At 39.7% G+C, this 19,918-nt stretch overlaps 1 protein-coding gene across 1 annotated transcript; it reads left to right on the top strand.

The window, feature by feature from the left end:
- Positions 1-1,317: 1,317 nt before the first annotated feature.
- LOC112466997 (Down syndrome cell adhesion molecule-like protein Dscam2) lies at positions 1,318-18,359 on the top strand. The gene is made up of 5 exons (XM_025035399.1): positions 1,318-1,428; positions 3,859-3,985; positions 8,250-8,431; positions 8,887-9,025; positions 17,173-18,359. The coding sequence occupies exons 2-5, from the start codon at positions 3,895-3,897 to the stop codon at positions 17,394-17,396; spliced, it is 636 nt and encodes a 211-aa protein (XP_024891167.1). The 5' UTR covers positions 1,318-1,428; positions 3,859-3,894; the 3' UTR covers positions 17,397-18,359.
- The last annotated feature ends 1,559 nt before the right edge of the window (positions 18,360-19,918 follow it).

The following is a 19,918-nucleotide window of genomic DNA, read 5'->3' as shown; positions in this document are numbered from 1 at the left end:
TATACATGTATCATGCACATAACATTTAAGTATAAATTATCACTTTTATTTCTCGTGCTACATTTCAATATGTTCCATTTACTTTATTGTTACGTTGCATAATTATATATTTATATTTCTCCATTAAAATACTACAAACTAATCCGTGCGAAACTATCCGCACCGCTTTATCGGAGTTATCAAATATCGTTACATAAATAGATAATGCCGAATTAAGATAATGATAAGAAGCGTTTCTTATCCCTCGTTCCAATTACTTATTTTGCAAATTTTGCTATAATTAGTTGCGGTGTGTTTTATCGATCATATTTATCATGTCTTCCCCCTCCCCCCCCCGTGTATGGTCGGATATTATTGGCTATTGCTCCTATATGATCGGCGATAATCGCTTATCGTCATAACGAGCCTATGAGCATTCCGCAAATATCCGCGAATTTGCGCTCGCGCAAACACGTACGCGTTATTCGCACACAAATATACATATTTCATATATATTTGGTCCATTGGCCGTTTCCGCCGCGTGCGACAAAGGTCGGCTAACCGGTAGTGCCGGTCGACTAATTTTTGGCACCCCGGACGAAATATCTGCCGAATTGCGAGTCTTATAATTCTTGCGATTTCATTACTTTATTAGACGTTTGAATAGACGATTAATTATTATACATCGCGCAATAACCGTAGTCGTAAAATAACATATTGCATATGGATTTCTTCATTGTTTATTCTTGATTGAGTAATAAAAAAAATAGAAATGTATGAAATATCTGGTACGTTCTTGATTTCTGTAAATCCTGCAAATATTTACTTTTATGGATTATATAAGGTTACTGTGTAAATGAAATTTATGTGCGTTCTTAACGATATAAACGCAAGTTATATACAAATTTCCTGGCGCGCTAAAAATTATTTTGTTTCTATGAGAAAAGTTTTAAGCGGGGAACGCAGACTTTTTTACATAACAACATTAACGCATAATGCGGTCTATTTTTTTATGCACATGTATATGGATCAATCAATTTTCTTATGCTTACGCATTATGCATTATGCAAAAGTCTGTGCTCCCCGCTTTAAAATTATGTGCGCGCGTCTCGACGTTGAATTTTCCGCATCTTCTCTCGCGTCCATTCCGAGTAAAATCTTTTGGACGGCCCTGCCGGCGATGCACCCCTCATCCCGCGTAGAATCCCTGGCGGCGGGGCGCGGAGTAACGTGTGCGCTCACGCCGACGACCCCCACCGCCGCGCCACCGTTGCCGCCGACCTCGAGATAGCCGAGGAACAGCCGCCGCTTCGAAGCAAACGACGCCGCACGCCGCACTCTACGATCGGTCGTTCGCGGATCCGGAGTGCTCTCGTTTCGCCTCCTCCGATCTGGTCGGCGTGCATTTGTGCCCCCCTTGCGAGTTCACATATACGACAAGCGTCGTCGGTACGTGTGAGCGAATCTTTTTTTCTCCCTTCGCCGAGGAGACGACGATCCTCGACGGGGGATCGGCGAAGACGTCGGCCGATTTTGCCGAAATCGCGGGTGGTTGTGTGCATGTGTGCGTGTATCTCTGCGTGCGAGTGCGTACATGCCTCTGTGTGTGTGTGTGTGTGTGTGTGTGTATCGGTGGTGATCGAACGGCACACTGTGTGTGTGCGCGCCGATTTGTGGGCGGTTAAAAACGCGCCAACGACCCCCTTTCTGATTTCTCGCCAGCGGAAGCTGAGAATTCCGAAAGAACGCGATCGCTGATGGTCGCAGGGCCTTGATGACATCCCCGAGATCGTCGAAGAGAATCAATTCTTACGCCAGTTCTCGGTTTTACAAGAAGAGCGAACCGCGAAACCAAGATCTAGGGCAACGATTCCGTTCGCGTCTTTGTGTTAATCGTTCTCTCAAACATGAAAGATTCTAGCACGGCGGCGGCGGTTCGGATACTTTTTCGTCTGTTGGTCTGCCTCTCATATGGTCGGCGGTACTCCGTTCTTTTTGCCCTCGACTTTTTATCACGACGCGCCGGGATCCTCTCGACGGCCGACTCTTTCGCTCTCTCTCATCGTCCGCGGCTTTTTTTCGCGCGGAGATCAGCCGTTCACCAGCGCGAGCGAGTTTACGTCTTGTTTTGTCTCACGGTCGCGAATATCGTCCCCGCGACGCCGACGTGAGTGTACCGCGATCACCGTCGCTTCTTGAATCTTCAGTCATCCCTATAAATTTTCTCTTTCCCGCGGCTCTCTCCGTAGTCGAGTTACATGATGTAACGACGGTGACGTAAAACGCGTATCGGGCGTCACGTCCCGATACGATCGACTTCCGCGAGAGAGAGAGACGCATCGTCTGACGGGTCGGAGAATAATTTCGGGCTACGCGGTGGGTCGTCCCCCCCGTTGCGGCAGGGGGTGGCAGGGGGCCAGGGGGGCAGGAGAGGAGGCGTGAGGATTTTAAGCGGGGGTCCGCACACGGACGCCGTCGTGGCCGCCTGGCATATAGCCCCCGAGCTCCGGATGGCAGCATGGCGCGCACCGTTGCGAGGGGTAGATTGAACCGCTCCGCACCCTGCGATCAATAAACTCGCCGAGAGGGAGCAGCCCCGTGACGAGCCGTTCAACTTTGCCACATTTTGTCTCCCTCCGCCCTTCCGCGTCTCTTCATCCCCTCTCGCGATCGCTCCCTCTCCGCCTTCGACCCCTCGTCCCCCTTCTTCCCCCCCTCCCCCCGCTGACGACGACTCACCCGCTGTTCTTCAACACCGTAACCCTTGCTATCAGCGATTCAGCACGTGCACTTTCATTCCGCAAAGAGATAGCGCGCTCTCTCGCGTTCCGCGGATTATCGCGGACCAACGCGCGCCAAAGAGATGCTGTCCGTGCTTTTCAGAATTATTTTCCTCGCGTCTTTAATTGCACGTTCTTGCTGCGAGATGTTGTGAGGAAGACAGGCATTGTGCAGGAAATATTCTTAGGTTCTTCACCCTGGACGCTAATTTATCTTAAAATTTACGAAGAATTACAATAGTGTATTTACGCGTGTTGACGATTAGATCCAGAAAATTAAGTTTTCGGAGCATTAAAATCAATTCTTTTATATCCTTAAAAAAAGCGGCATTCTATTTACAGAAAGTCTTCAGAAACTGAAGTCTTCAATTTCTTCAATAATTTCTTCTATTATACGTGTACACCAATTTTTTTTGCTTTGTGATTCAATTAAATTATTTAATAGAAATGCTTGAAAAGCTACTTAAAATAGATGCTAATTTAATATAATTCTCTGGCATATAATATTAAAAAATTATTTTATTACATGAAATGCTATTAATTATTTATAAATACTCTCATAGAATTGTATCTAAACGCAATCACGTTTAATGCATAATTATGTTTTCGTTAAGCGTGTGCCAGATCTACTACCACTTCTAATCTTGGTTCAAAATTATTTGATGCGATTACTTAATCAAAATTGATTAATGTATCAGACATGTTGTTATTACGACCAATTAGTCAGAGTTTACCGAAGTACCAATCTTGCCGTCTAATCTAATCATATTTATATAATTTCTATCAGTGGAGAACGATTAATTCCATTCATTTTGGAAGCCTATTACGCGAATTTCTTAACGTATGCTAAACACGTTGAAAGTGATTTTGCCAATAGTTACCGACCAACCGACCTTGAACTAAAAGCGAGAGTTTACCTTGTTCGTGTTTACCTTGTTAAATTTTTATGAGCCGTCAATTTATAATAAATTTATACTAAAACGTGGTTTGAAACGCGTTTTCTTTTTGATAAAATTATTGGGATATCATCGAGACGGATCATCGGCGATCGCCTTACGACGTGCGTATCGTTCAATTGGTGTATTTTATGTGAAATCAGGTGAAAATCAGTGCACTCGGAAGAGCCGCGGTAAGGATGTGGCGAGATCCTCCAGGCGGAGGGTACAAGACACCCATCCACGTCGTCGCTATGCTGCTATTAGTCGCTGTCCTGGCATTGACAACGGGTGAGTCAACTTCGCGCGAAAAGATCTCATTCATCTCGCGTTTCTCGCCATGACTCGACGATAATTACGGAGAAGCATTGATGCGTGAGGGTCACGTGATATGCGTTGAAAATTGGAAAAATGTTTATAGAAGGACAGGCCACGAGACTCTTCTTTGTATACGCATTAAATACACTGCAGTGAGGCGTAATAATGTAGCAACAAAGGCAGATTTTAAACCAGTAAAGATACTTATGACATAGGAGGTAATAATATAGGATAATTAAAGCAGATTTTTAAGCCAGTAAGAATAATTCGATTGAAAATGTCAATGCTTAACATGTGTGTTGCATAACTGGAGAAATTACAAGAGTTAAATTCAGATATTAATTGAGAGATCTAGGACAGTTTAGATTTTCTTTCAAAACTAAAGCTTTTGTTTATTTCAAAACTGTGCAGTTTCTAACAATTTTGTCGTTGCATCTGCAACGAGATTTCTGATGGTTTATCAGAATTATTCGTAATCTTTTTGCATAAACTACAAATCTGATACATATTTGAATACTGCAACATTCTTATAAAATACACATCCTATGCTTATCAAATTGCAAAGTTTATCAGCTGACGCGGCATTCTGCTCTTCGTGGTACACGTGCTTCAAATACTCAACGGATGCTAGATATTCTCCTTGAATTCTCCTAGCTATCATTAGCATATTGAAGCAAGATTAGCATATGGCTCTAATCAATTCCTACTACCGAGATGCAGAACAAAATTGTGAAAATTGAGAAAATTAATTTCCATTTATTTATTGTACATTTAAATCTGATATAATAAAATGTAGAAGTATGGGAATTTTAGAGAGATATTAGAAATTGTTATTCTATAAACGTTATATAGGATTCTTTTCTATATAATGTAAAGACCAGCAGTGAGAGTTGCATTCCAATAATGGAATAATAAAGAGTCGTCGCGCGATTTTGATGTCGTTCATTCCTGATTCGTTATAACGGTCCACTGCTGCTTTTTTTCGACGTAATCTCGTATCCGCGCGTATTTTGAACCGAACAGACGGTTAGTTGGGACCGTGAAAGGTCCCGATGTATAGGTACGAACGGATCACGAAGCGCAGCTGTCGGAGGAGAGACTAAGATGAAGGGAACGAGGAGATCGAGGGAAAGGAACAGCTGCTGTTCCCAGAATGCAGGCTCACATCATGCTCCGAGAAGAGAATTGCACTCGCGGATGCTCGCCGCACCAGGTGAATCCGCCTATTATGCGGGTTCTGCATTATTTCATCAGTGGAACTTCATTTATTATTAAAAGAATAATGACATCAAGCTGGGGTGTTCTTAATTGATCCTTGAATTGAGGATAAAAATTAAAAAGAGACCATTTGAGAGGAATTTCATCGATAACCACAATGAAGTGAAAAATGGGATTTAGAATGACTCAATTATACGGAAAATTTTCGAAATCGCGTACACACGAGACATTTCGGATTTTAACGCAATTGTGACGCAAACGGTGCTAATTGCAAATATACGTCGACTATAATTATGTCAAACACGTATATAATAAATTACATTACATGTCCATAATTAAATTCCAATTTAACAATATTTTGTTGAATTTTTATTGCGTTGAAAGTGATATTGAGACCAAATTGATTATACTGCTTGCACTTCGAGCTTGAGTAAGCGAGACTTAAAGAAACATTCGATATTTTGGTATCTAACAGGAAGTAACAGAAATAGACGCAGTTATAGAAGCCGTATATGACCTGAAAGCACAAGAGAAGTTTGAGAATTTCTCGCGACTTCTTACACACCTACGTGAAAGAGTTATATATCCACTCTCGCGGTCATTAATGTGTTGACAAAATATGATTTGAGTAATTCTAATAGATAGTAATTTTAGAAAACTGACTGTTGATTCTGAAATCTCTGAAAAAACGACTGAAAAATTATACTTCAGAATTAATTAAATTAATGCTTAAGAGAATTAAAGTTAAATTAATTACTCCGTCTTTTATTTAACTAAATAATTAAACAATTAAAGAAATCTCTGAAAAACGAAAGAAAGTCATAAACAATGCATGACACTTCACAGAGCATAGCAGTTTTAAAATAAAAATGTATCAACAAGCGTTTAAAATTTAACTTTAAATTAACGAAAAATCGGAAAAAGGTTCGAAAGACCGTTCGGTTGATTCATTTTCTTTTTTTTGACACCTTTGTCGACTTATGGTTTCGACATATTCCTCGTTATTATGCACGTCGCAGTATCTTACGTTTACATACACATACACACGTTTACACACGTTTACATACACACGTTTACACGCACTCGTGAGCAGATGTGAACACACACGTGAGTCACGCGCGTGATGACACGCGTGTGCGTGTGTGCACGCTGGAAATATATTCGATGCAGCGTGTCCGGACGTTTCGAAGCTATCGCTATATATAGATTACAGAGCGGTTCTCGACCGGGAAGAATCTCGTCTTTCATCGGGGGATGCGTGAGAGTTTAATCTCGGAAAAAAATTTTACTTGCCACTTCTGCGATCGATATATCCCACTTCGTGCAGCGTACCGCGTCCGCCGTGTATAGCCGCGGACAATACCCTGGGCTATTGTTGCAACCGTGCACGTGCCGCGGAACGTATAAACAACGTAACCCTTTGGACGTAAATGCACAACCATTGAAACTGCCGTACGCACCCAGTTAATCATTGCAATACCCCCGCGTTGCTTTAATCCTTTTAACCCTTTCGGTGACCTAACGCCATTATAACTGTCAATTTAACGAGGTGATTTAAGAGAAAGAAAAAGGGATAAGAGAAAGAAAGAGAATATCCGCGATGGGGTTTAAAAGAGAAGAAGAAAAGAGAGACAAAAATACAAGATACCTACTCGCAAAAGAAGAAATAAAAAGCTGACATTTCTTATGCTTCAATTTAATGTAATTTTATTTGGAAAGTTTCCACTACCATCGAGTGAAATGGATCGGAAGGAAAGTTGGAACAGAACTAGAATAGGCGAGATGAAATTGCAGTTGTGCGAGTCGAGATCCGACTCTAGCAGAAGGCGCGTATTCACAAAAATTCGGAACACCTGTTCTTTATACCTACGCGTGTATCCCGCCTGCTCCAACGGCGCACGCTTCGCTAACCGGTTCTTGATTTTATATACCGCACCGGGTTTACATGTATACGCTCTCGCTTCGTTGCAATCGTCGTAGGTGAATCAGTAGGTGGCTACGTGCGAGGAGAAAAGTAGCGCGGTAGACTCCTGCATAAACTTTGGGTATCCATTGCAGCAAGGAGCGACTTGAATCGCTAAACATTCGTATCTTCGTGTTCCTTTTATATCATTCTGTTATAAAAAATTGCAGTTAGCTACTTTCACGGGTAAATAAATACAGATTCCGAAATATACTTTCTCAGCTGTTGGATCCAGTTATAAATCATAATTGTGTAATGTCGCTTGTACATTATATCGAAAGAGAATTGCAGCACGGAAACTGTTTATAATTCGTATTTAGTAGAAGATTTTCTTGTCTCTTGTGAGATATGAAAAACGTGCGAGTCATGCATTTGCAATAAATTTGCAGTCAATGGCACATAATTTGCCGTCGATGGAAATCACTTTTCGCTATCGATGGTACCGATATAGAGGTAGGAGCGCAGCTCTCCACGACGGAAAAGGAATCACGCATTGTCGTCTCCCTTATGGTCACATGACGTTGATCGCATATTATTCAATAACAGACCCGACAACCTGTTGTTTGCTGCAATTGGCAACGCGCCAATTGCAAGTGGGTGTCGCATATCCTGGTTGAAACGGATGATAAGCGAAACCCGAAGACACGAGACAAAAGGTCTCGTCGCTCGTGGCACTTTAAATTAATTAGCTTCGTTGCTAATGTTCCCACAAGCTGTTAAGTGTCCCTTACATTTCGTTCTGTTTCCACGGAACATTCCTTTTCCGTAACAAAAACTCCGTTGTTATCTTCGGACCAAAATTAGTTCAACTTATAAAGCTTACACTTACGAAGAAATTGCTTGAAGTCGTGGCATGTCGTTTGCAATTTCGAGAAAATAGCTATTAAAAAAATTAGCCACTTGTTTCGAAAGTGATGTACGTTAACAAATATTGTTAAATTTGATACTAAAATTTATGATGCTTTAAAATAGTGTGTACATTGCTTTCGAAATAAATTGTTTAAGCACTGTAAACATTCGTGCATGATCATTGAAACTTTTGCATTCTGCTTGCAGTTGTCTCGGCTGAAGATGCATCTATGGGACCGGTGTTTGTCAAGGAGCCCCCAAACCGGATTGATTTCTCAAACGGAACCGGAGCCGTCGTCGAATGCCAGGCAAGAGGAAACCCACAACCGGATATCATCTGGGTTCGTTCCGATGGAACTGCTGTGGGAGACGTTCCCGGATTGCGACAGGTATTGTGTGAAATTTTTATCTATTTCCTTTATTAAAATCTTATTTAGATAAGTATTGAAGTTGACATCGAAATAGATTCACGGTCGATTTTATCGAGTTGTTTTGAAATAGGTGCACGCGTATAGCATCTGTTAAAAATCTATTAACGTTATCAACGCATCTATTAATGTTAGCAAAACGGATGTTCTCAATGAAAGAAAAAAAGAGATTGAAAATAAGTTTTTTCTGTCACGCGTAGGACGGTGAACTATTCCTCTAAATAGCCGCCAATTATCAGTCATTTCAGTATCAAATACCTATTTGCAATATGTGAATGGAATTATTAAACGCCCATGCCATCCCACATTCATTCACGCAATCATGAAGGACGCTTTAATTATTTCCAAGCTTGTTGCTTGCGTTATTATGTACTAATTTAGTTTCTACATTCTATACGGTTATTGGCCCTTCGCAGGTTCTGCCAAACGGAAATTTGGTGTTCCCTCCTTTCCGCGCTGAAGATTACCGTCAGGAAGTTCATGCTCAGGTCTACAGCTGTTTGGCACGTTCCCCTGCAGGTTCAGTACACAGCCGTGATGTCAACGTGAGAGCCGGTAAGTGTCAATCTTTACCCATTAAGCATTTAACGTTTAGCCATCTATAGTATCTTATAGAGGATGTTCCAAAAATAAAGAGCACTTTTAAATTTAATCTCAATAAATTCAAATTTAATATCAATTTCTGACAGAAATTCAACTCTCTATATATCGAAATAAATGTATACGTTAGTTATTAAAACGGCATTTGAAGTTAAAATGATGATAAAGGCAATTTGAATTTTTAACATTTATTAAAAAAGAAGAAAGTTGTTAAAATGTAGATTGTAGAAACATATTTTGTAATGAAACAAAAATTGTGTTTTAAAATTCAAGTTAAAATTCTTATTATTGTACAGTGTTATTTTAAACACTAGAAGTTCTTACTTAAGAATTTGCAATTTTGTTTATAAATAAATAATATATAATTTAATTTAAAGTTAAAGTTATATTTTTAGATAGAATATAAGATGGCTAAACATAGAAAAATTTAAAGAATATTCTTTCCAGCTATGGCTAAAAGCACGTATTTTCGTGCTTACTATTTCTTCCATATTTTATCCGACATATTTCTTTGGAAGAATTTCAATTTGGTAAAAGACATCGGTGTCAATCGAATGATACAGTAGTCCGATGTTATATATTACTCTTTCAAATGTTTTGCAATCTCTGCCGCCGCCGTTTATGCGAACTTATATTTGATTCGTTCTGCAGCCTCAATCTGCTCACAAGGAATTAGAAAATTATTCTATCATTGATGTAATTCTATTTTTACATGATGATAATTGTAGCGTTCTTGCAAAATTGAAAATTTTTCTGAATCACACAGTGATGTCATTAAATCTCTGACGTCACTGTGCTTTATCGACCGCAGCAGTTTCTAGTTACTTATCGGTTAAATATAACTTTTTTTTACAAATTTTTTAAAAATAATTCTTTGGACAAATATGTAACAATGGTTATTTAACAAAATTAATAATTACTAAAAATATTGTAATGTTAGATACACAGTAACGAATTTTTTAAATGCTATTATATTATTTGTAGAAAATTAATTTTAAAGGAAATGTTTATTTTAAGGAACTTACATTTACGAAAAATATGCATAAAATTCTTGGAGCTGTTGAGGCTGGAGCAGAATAATTCCCGACGCATTGTGAACGTTATTTTGTGTGTACGAAATTATAGTGGTGGCGCAGTATTACGACACCGACGTCAATAAAGAATACGCGATCCGTGGGAACAGTGCCATTTTGAAGTGTGTCGTTCCTTCTTTCGTCGCCGATTTCGTCAAAGTCCTATCCTGGCACACGGATCAGGGAGAGGAATTCGTACCTGGCGATGACTTTGGTATAAACAGGATTAGGGTTTGATCAGTGAACTGATCGATCTTCTTAACTCTTTGCGAGCAGAAAATTTCGTCGTTGCATCTTTGACATATAATGATCTTTTATCTATACAAAATTAAAAACCGTGAATTTTAAAATTATTCTGAAAATATCTAAAGATTTGTAACAATACGAAATTTATCACATTTGACCTAGCCATTATAGAAACCCATTGAGTTAAAATGCATTTAAATCTCTCATTAAATTTTCTATTCTGAGTCTCGCCCAAATTTTATTAACGCATTTTCTCAATTCATTTATACCCTTTGCACAGGGACAATTAGAAAATAATGTCGTTATTGCCCGCTCATATATTTCAGTTCGATGGCACAAATGCATCGTTCGGTTGAGTGACTGACACCATCCGTGCGACTCGGCTTCTCGTATATTGATCTCAATTGCCACGGTGGCAAAATGCAAATCAATTTGGAGCGGTGCAACGCGAAAGTATATGGGTCGCTCACTTTCCACTTCCACGGCTAGCACGTGTGTGTGTGTGTATATGTACATATATGCGTACATCGTCACATTCGTCTCGTTAACGTTATATTCAACTCGATATGTATCTAGCGTTAGCCGAAACGATCGGATATTTGACCGTTGTCAGCTATCTCTCTCATTTTTCTATTAAACCACAGGGTATTCGCTTCTGACGCGCCGTCTGTGTACTTTAAATATATCAGTTCGTTTAATAATATTTATCTTCATTCTGCTCTCTTTCCTTTGTTCTGGAAATTAATAGCAACAATGCTAATTGATCTTAATAACAATAGAAATTATAATAAATGCATTTTTATTAGTACTTATACTATTATTTTTATGGTCTCGTTAATGCATTAGTATTTCTTAAAAATACGAAAGTAGTTAGTATGTCAATTACGGAACAATTATTCTCGTAATTACAATTAATTTTGATTTTACATAATTTTATAAAAGCGAGGAAAATTTCACGGTTTTGTTTTAAACTTTTTGGAATATTGTATCGACGCATCTGGGGTACATGTGCGTATACGCACGCATGCACCGGGCTTGAAAGTCAATCGATCGTGTGCCATCATGATGTCTGCTCGCGTTGGCGACTGCCGGCCATAAGATGCGACAACGCAAATAATTCTGCTCGCGGAGCAATAGCGAGATATATTGCCCAAAGCTGCCGTCAACGTCGTCGAGATTTCATTCGGTATAAGTCAAAAATTAATTTTTTCATATATTTGAAAAAAAATTGATTAAAAAAAACCTTTTATGAATATGTAATTTTGCATTGTAAAGATAATATGTCAACCGAGCAACTTGAAACGGTCATAAAACATGTTCCATCACGGACCTGCGTGTGTTCCATTGAATGTATTTCCAATCGTTGTGAAAATGAAAGCGGTACGAGTGGACGCCGTTATGTTCATTGTCAGTAGAAAAATCGGACTCGCGCAGATTATTTCGATCGTTTATTGCAGTGGTGCATCAATATTATCAGTCAGAGGTCAACAACGAGTATGTAATACGCGGCAACGCGGCCATTCTCAAGTGCAGTATACCGAGCTTCGTCGCAGAATTCGTTCAGGTTATTGGGTGGCAGGACGATCAAGGGAACTCTTTCGATCCGGATCAGGACAACGGTATAATCCGAAACTTTTAGGAAATTCGGAAAGTCGGAACCCGCGTGGGCAGCGAATTAAACTGGTCAACGTCGTCGACGTCGCGAGATATTTCTTCTCGTCACGACAGCGTATCGTGTATCGCGAATTTCGCTGATATTTCGCTGATATTCAAATTAATTGAAGTAAAAATCTATAAGAGCAACCTTTTTGAAACGTACATTGAACTTGCTACCTCGTGTTTAAATGGCTGGCTTTACACGAGTATAGGAGGGCTTGGTGTTTTATTTGAGACTTGCGTAACTAATGCAATTTCTTGAGTAGGTCGAATCACGAGGCTTCCACTTACTAAGAACCAGTTTCCGTAATTACATAGTGGAGCATAGGATCAAATTGTATAATGCTAGCTGCCAGAGTGCGACTCTAATGTTGCAATCTCTTTGATCGTAATCACCTAATTTTCTCCAGAGAAATACATATATTTCATTTTCTACGGAATGATTAAATCAACATGCGTAACAAGGTATTGTCTGTAATGACTTGCACGACATGATAATAATAATTAAAGAATGTTACGCGGCGTCCTGAACTGAGAGAAAATTGTTTCTTCTCGATTAGGCACGCAGTAACGCAACATGATATTCGGAAGCACGCAATGTGCGATGTAGCAACACACAATGCACCATTATAATATGCCATTATCTTTCGCAGTCGTGACTCAGTATTACGAGGCGGAAGTGGTATCGGAATACGTGATACGCGGAAATGCGGCTATTTTAAAATGCACCATACCGAGCTTCGTCGCCGAATTTGTGTCGGTCGAATCGTGGGTGGGAAGCGACGGTTCGACTTTCAGATCGTCTACTGATTACGGTACATTACAACATACGTGTTCCTATTCATGTGCGCTTATTCTTTTACCGCTCCTTTTACAGCAGAATCCTGAAAGGAATGATACGCCGGAGAGAACGTTATCTCTCCTCTATTTTTCTGCTTCCTTCATTCATCTAGTTAAAGAAAACTGATATCAGTTATTTTTACTAATATAACGATGACATCTTTCTAAAGCAATAACAAGATGTCTTCGTTATATCAGTAAAATATGTGGAAAACTCGTTATTAAAAGAAGAAAAAAGCAAGGCTTTAGAAATTTTTGCTATTGATCACGATACACATCCCTCTTTGATAGAAAAAAAATATTTACGATACAGATTTTTATGACGTTTGCAGCTTTTGTTATATCTTTACATGTTTTTATAAATATGTATTTGTGAGGCAAGATAAATTATTTTATTCATTCAGAAGCAATTAGCAACCTACGCGTGTGATATTTTAAACACTTATTCTGGTTGTATCTCATCTCAGATCATTTTGATGCATTTTATTGACTTATAATGCGCAAGCGTTCCACAATTTGTATGATGACCACTGATGAGCAAACGTGTCGGCCAATAAGTACATACGATGAGTACACAGAGCGAGGAAATTCTCTTTCCGGTCGTATCACTCCTGTCTCCCTGCTACTCAGACACCCTGTCCCCTCGCCTAACTTTGTCAAAGTTCAAAGTGGCACGTGGTAACGATTCGTTTCCGCCGGCCACGCGGTCCGATCTGACGGGGCGGCAGAACGGCGGCGGCAGCACGTACATACGAGAGAGTTAATGAACCATCCGGTAGCTCTCACGCCGCGAATTACGATAGGCCTAAGAAAATAAGCCGACACCGTGTCTACGGACGAGCGTAGAGAAGGGAAGTTGCGCAAGGAAAGTCTGGAATAAATTTTCCGTTTCAGCATGGTGTAATGTCAGAGTCTAGTAAGCACATTTTGACGGATTGAAAACGCAATAAGATAGTGCGAAAAGAACAAAAGCAATATTTTCCTGGAATTTGATTTACGATTGCATTATCCTGCTTATTTCGCTCTATTTTAGATGTACAAAAGTATTTACAGGGCACCGTGATTCAGAAAGACCTCAAACTGCTTCTACTATAATTTCCACTGCTTTTTAAATAAAAATATGATTGTTTACTTGGGATTTATTTTATGATGTTTCTAAAAAACTTTTTTATTCGTAGACATCTAATTATACCTTCTTTCTTGCTGATTTATTCGCGGAAAACGTATATTCCATCTGCAAATAATATAAAAGACTTAAAAATAGCGATTATACATACTTTATTTTGCATACCATGGGGGCTATTTTTATACGATACGACATTTCTTATTGATTTAATCAAAAACATACGCTTATTTTAATATGTACTCCCCACATAGTCGTCACTCAACCTTACAATCCGGAGATCTTGACCGAATACGTTATCAGGGGAAACAGCGCGATATTAAAATGCAGCATCCCCAGTTACATCGCAGAATTCGTTACTGTCGAGGCGTGGATTCGCGAAGATGGAGAGGTTTACCTTCCAGCGGATCTTGCGGTTGCGCAGGGTACTACAGATCCCATTGGGCGATTCTCAATTATTTTAAGTGTTCCCCATCGACAATTTGTATATGGATTAGGATGTTCAATCTAATAGAAAAAAATGTTTAATAGAAAAATATTAAGAATAAATAATTCAAGATTTTAGAAAGGATCTCGAATTTATAGTAATTTAACTTGTTTCTTGAATTAAAAGAAATTATTTTAACATAAAAAATATTAAATTTGCATTAATCTTTTTAGGTTCTTAGAAAAGTCAATTAGATATTATAACTGTATTGAGAACTTTATACAGTTCTTTTCTTGCAACTAATCCTATGCAATTTGCTGTAAAAAATATCCGTCGCTTATTTGTGTTTTACTAACATCGCTAACCGAAGTAATCGTTTTTTCTTTTATGACCCTATTATGCAGGGCGCATTTTATTTTCCGTCGATCCACCTGTTTAACTCTTTGAAGGGTATTTTTATAAGAATGTAGCAAAAGATGTTTTGTGATGTATCATAAAACAAAATATCTCATGTTATGTGTAACATGACAAAGAATATTCTGAATTTTTATTCGATTAATTGATTTATTTCATATAAAGAGGTACAAATTAATCACATAAATCTCACCGTTATGAAACCAGGAAAATTATTAAACCTTCGAGGACACGATTTATTTTTTACCGTGTCTCAAAGAGTTAACGTATTGCCGGCAGTGGTTTCGCAGTTCTACGTTACCGAGGCCGAGAACGAATACGTGATCCGGGCTAACAGCGCGATCATGAAATGCAAAATACCGAGCTTCGTGTCCGAGTTCGTCCAGGTGGATCAGTGGGTGGCCGACGACGGGACGATTTACACGCCCGGACAGGAGGAGTACGGTATGACGCCGGTCGATGCCGACGTAGTATGCGTTGTTGTATCCGCGGAACAGCTTCTTCTTCTCCATTCTCTTATTTCCCCCGTTATTCTCATTTCCCACCCTCAAACGAATTCTTGCACTTTCTTCTCATCCGTTTCCAGGCAATCCGACAACTGTCGGTTGCAGTTCGCGGCTCGTGACGAGCTCCAACTTTTACTTTCGGATTTCTGCTGTAGTTTAGGGCAATCGTGCGTATCGAGAAAGAATCGCATTAGGAAGCGTGTTCAAGTTACGGGATAAACGTCCGAAAGATGGATACGAAAACGATACCGAAATGAGTTTTGACGATAACAATTTCAATGGCGAAAAATACGATGCCTCTGCAGAATCTTAATCGTCTTTCGGTGCAGTTCGAGTAGCGTTCGTCAAAGCGAAATTTAATATCATGATATATCACGAGATCTGCTCTGAGAGAAATCGCGCGTTACAGTGGTCCAGCAATTTTACGAGACGAGGGTCATCGACGAGTTCGTCTTACGCGGAAATACGGCAACCCTGAAGTGCCTCGTGCCCAGCTTTGTGGCGGATTTCGTAGATGTGGTTGAATGGCAGGCTGAGGATGGTTCAACGTATACCACGAATAGCCAGGAAGAAAAGGGTACTTATGTTGGTTGCACGAAATCAACGTTAACGAAATAATATTTGTAAATCTTGTCGACATATATATCAATTCTCAATCTTGATTATGTCATAGCGATGCAATTTTTTATTTTTTCTAGATAAATCCTTTTTATCTTTCAATATATTTTTCTATGTCCTTACAAGTTCTCACGAGATCTATCTTTCAAAGCACTTTGTAAATTAAATTACAATGTACTGGTCTCAAATAGACGGAGACGGTTTATTTATCCATATGTCGCACATACTAGCGTCGTTCGGTATTAGAACGTGCACTCTCATATACATAATAGAAAGAAGGGTTGGTGGTCGATGGAGTGGAACGCGGGTTCTGGCCCAAAAAATTTGCCCTTTTTCGATTAGGCGATCGGGAAGGGTGAATAGAGGAGGAGCATGCGGCTTGCAGTGGTCTCGTTCAACGTGATCCTCGGATCAGGATAAGCCGGATTAATCGGGTCGAGAAGCGAATTAACGCCCGCGCAACCAGGCGATTTGATCCACTTTTAGCAAAGAGAGAGGATCGTTAAAGGGTTATTCCCGGCAACGTAATCGAATCTACCTTACGGCCACGGTAGCCAGTGCACGAATATATTGCAATATTAATTAATGGGGCGAGGATATTATGGCAAGCATTAATGTATTAAATTTTACCGTGCTTCCATGTGAGAAGTCGTTTTTTTAGTTACATAATCTCGCTTCCGTATCTAACTTTTAATTATGGAAATGGATGTTATTTCCTGAATGGTTGCGTATTTTAAAAGCGTCGTAACTAAATTTATTTATCAACTCGTGAGAGTAGAAATTAGGATAATAGAAATCTTAGCAGAATTGGCACAAAACTCGGCTTGTGGTTATAAAATGATATTGAGAGAGAGAAATGTTATTTTAAATATTAATTCAGAGTGCAATATTCGTAAAATATGCCGCGTATTGATATCTTCTTCGACGCAGAATCCGCGAACTTTCTCTATGAAATTAAGAGTCGAGAGCGCGGATTTGCTAATTTGCAATTAGATTAAGTTGGATTAACTGGATCGATGTCCACGTGCATCGGATGTTGCTGAACTCGATAGGAGCACGATCGGAAACTGGCTGCAGCGGTAGCCAGTTTGCAGACAGCCAGCCTCATTGGAATTTTAATCGGCGCGATCAAAGCGCGTACTCGTCAGCCTAGAACAAACGCCAAACTCTTGTTTTTTTTTCTCTCGCTTCATTTGCAGTGGTCGCCCAGTACTTTGAGGTTCAGGTTTACGATCAGTTCGCGATACGCGGCAACGCGGCTATTTTCAAGTGTCAAGTTCCCTCGTTCGTGGCCGACCACGTGGACGTGGTGGGATGGATCGATTCCAACGGCGGCAGTTACGTCGCCGACGCACAGTCATATGGTAGTATAATAAAAACTGAAGGGATGCACGCGCGTTGCGCATTGTGCCCTGCCTTGTAAGCTGGAAAATCGCAAGTCTTGTCTGAATAGGGCGCAGATCACCGAACGAGAGAACTGGATCGATCGACCGAGTTATTCGATCTTGCATGCGCTTCCCACAATTTCCTCCTTTCCTCTTAATGATACCACGTATCATGTTTGCTTGGTTTAAATGTGAAGTGTGTAAGGCGCATGCAACACGCCTTACGATTAGATATCTTTCATATCGTTGCGATGTGCATCGATGTGCCACTTGTTTATTGAACGTGTATAACGAATCGTAATGTTGAACATCGATCGCGTCTATTTCAAGACCGGTCGCGCGACCAGTTCTCTTTGACAGGAACATATTCTTCAGTTGCCGCCGACAGTAGAGTTTATTTTAATTCACAAAGAATAGAGACGCGATGGTGACGTGAATAGGATTCCTGATTATGATACGCCCGTTTCGCTGAACAGAATTTATCGAGTCATTGAAAACCGTCGTGATGATCATGTTGCAAGAATAACGTCTGAATCGTTCGTCGAGTACCTGTTTTTATTATAAATTGCGAAAAAGATTTATTACACACTATATAATATTTATTACACATTATATGTTACAATGACATCGAAGCGTTTTCGTGGTAATTAAAGCGGACTTGTTAATCAACACTTCTGAAAATTTATGATATAAATTTGCAATAATATGGAATGTCATAACAGTGTTTTGTACAAACTTTTAAATTTAATTCGTTAAAGCGCGTAAAAATACGTTATTTTGTTGATTAACAACTTATCCGCAAGCCAGTATAATAGCACACAATATTTTCCGGTTTGAGATTCTTTCCTTGATATAAGATAACATAAATACTCACTTTGAATTAATGAAACTAGCTTTTTTGCGGCTCATATAAATTCGATTAAAACGTACTAGGAAATTACGTAATAAACTGCGTTTACGCAATCCGTGTGTAAAGCAGATACAAATGATAAATAAGTTTACATACGATACATAAATATTTAATAATTAATTATTGAATGATATAAATTATAAATTATCAAATTATTAACAATCGAAAGGATATGAAACAATATTTTTGTATTTGACTTTAATTGTTAGACGCAACACCTCATCTATCGCTATGAAATTAATTAATATCTTCATTTTTTACGTATTATACAAATTGACGAAATCGTCGATGGTATGAAATCAAAATCGTATAGTTAATCGACGAACGATCGACACGTCCTGCCAGGTGGGAGATGTGCGCCTTATGGTAAAGCCGGAAACCCGTGTCTGGTTGCAGTTGTCGGGCAGCGGTATGCAGTGAACGTGATGGACGAACACGTCCTTCGGGGGAACGCCGCAATTATCAAGTGTCACATACCGAGCTTCGTCGCCGAATTCGTCGAGGTTGACTCTTGGATCGAAGACGAGACCACTGATATATATCCTAGCGCCGATTACGGTACACGATGCGCAACATTTCATGTTCATCTTCATTCTGCTCGAATATCGCGCAAATCTTCCATTTCTATGAAACTCCGCAGTCCGCACCAAATCGGCGAATCATGCGGAAACTTATCGAGAAAACAAACGCATGGAACGCGATAGGAATTATGTTCTATTCTCGTGTGCATTTGTGTTATTCCGTTGTCGAAGTTATATGATTTTTTAGATAACATCTGTGCATAATTTCAGATTGAGTTTAGGAACAGATTCTTCAACAAGTTTCTTATGGTTTTTCGTTTTTTCTTCTTGTATTTTTGTTAGGAAAATTTATGCATTTCTTTTGCGTTATCTGTTCTGTAAGAGCGATGCATGCCGAGCGTTTGGTAAATGTAATAGAATTACAGTGCTCGGTAAGCTATTAGTATGCGGTGATGTAGCTCAAGGATTCTCTCATGCGTCGCCCGCGACCATCGTCCGGTAATGACACTCCGTTTGACGATCGCTTTCGTATTCGAGCAAGAATTATCCTCGGCTCGACCGTGACAAATAAAAACGCGCTGGTTTCAGTCACGAGATTCGTAGCAAATACGTACGCAGTGACGATGGCTTTAAACAAATTTTGACACGTGGGAGGGAAAAAGAGAATGGCAGGAAAAGGGATTAAACTTTTTCACACATGAATTTATAGTTGCGAAATAACAAAAATACCAATCCAGGTCGTTTAAATCGTTCCATCGGCCTCCGCTCTATCGACCAAGTACCGTTCGAATCGATACTGTATCACGGATACGCGTGTAAAATGCAAGATATACGTATTCTCTTGTTTTGATGGGATGTCCCTCGTTTCAAAAGTACCGTGCAATGTGGGATTTTACGTGGAAATTTGTACGACGTTGACTGCCGCTGCTCGCGCTGTTCCAGACCTCTCTTCCCTCTTTCCACCGATTTTTTTTCCGGTCATTCGATCGGTCCCATCCATCTCTTCTCACCTGTACCCTCCTCTCTGTGTGGTAGTAGCTAAATGGCTGTGGATACCGCTTGTATATGATCGCATGAAACTAGTTTGCCTATCCAGGAAGTCTCGTTTGTCGATGAGATTTGGCCGCAA

The sequence above is a fragment of the Temnothorax curvispinosus genome, unplaced genomic scaffold, assembly GCF_003070985.1.
Source record: "Temnothorax curvispinosus isolate PA1 unplaced genomic scaffold, ASM307098v1 QBEX01016800.1, whole genome shotgun sequence".
Classification (NCBI taxonomy): domain Eukaryota; kingdom Metazoa; phylum Arthropoda; class Insecta; order Hymenoptera; family Formicidae; genus Temnothorax; species Temnothorax curvispinosus.
The sequence above is the reverse complement of the archived record's forward strand: the minus strand, read 5'-3'. Positions and strand labels throughout refer to the sequence as shown.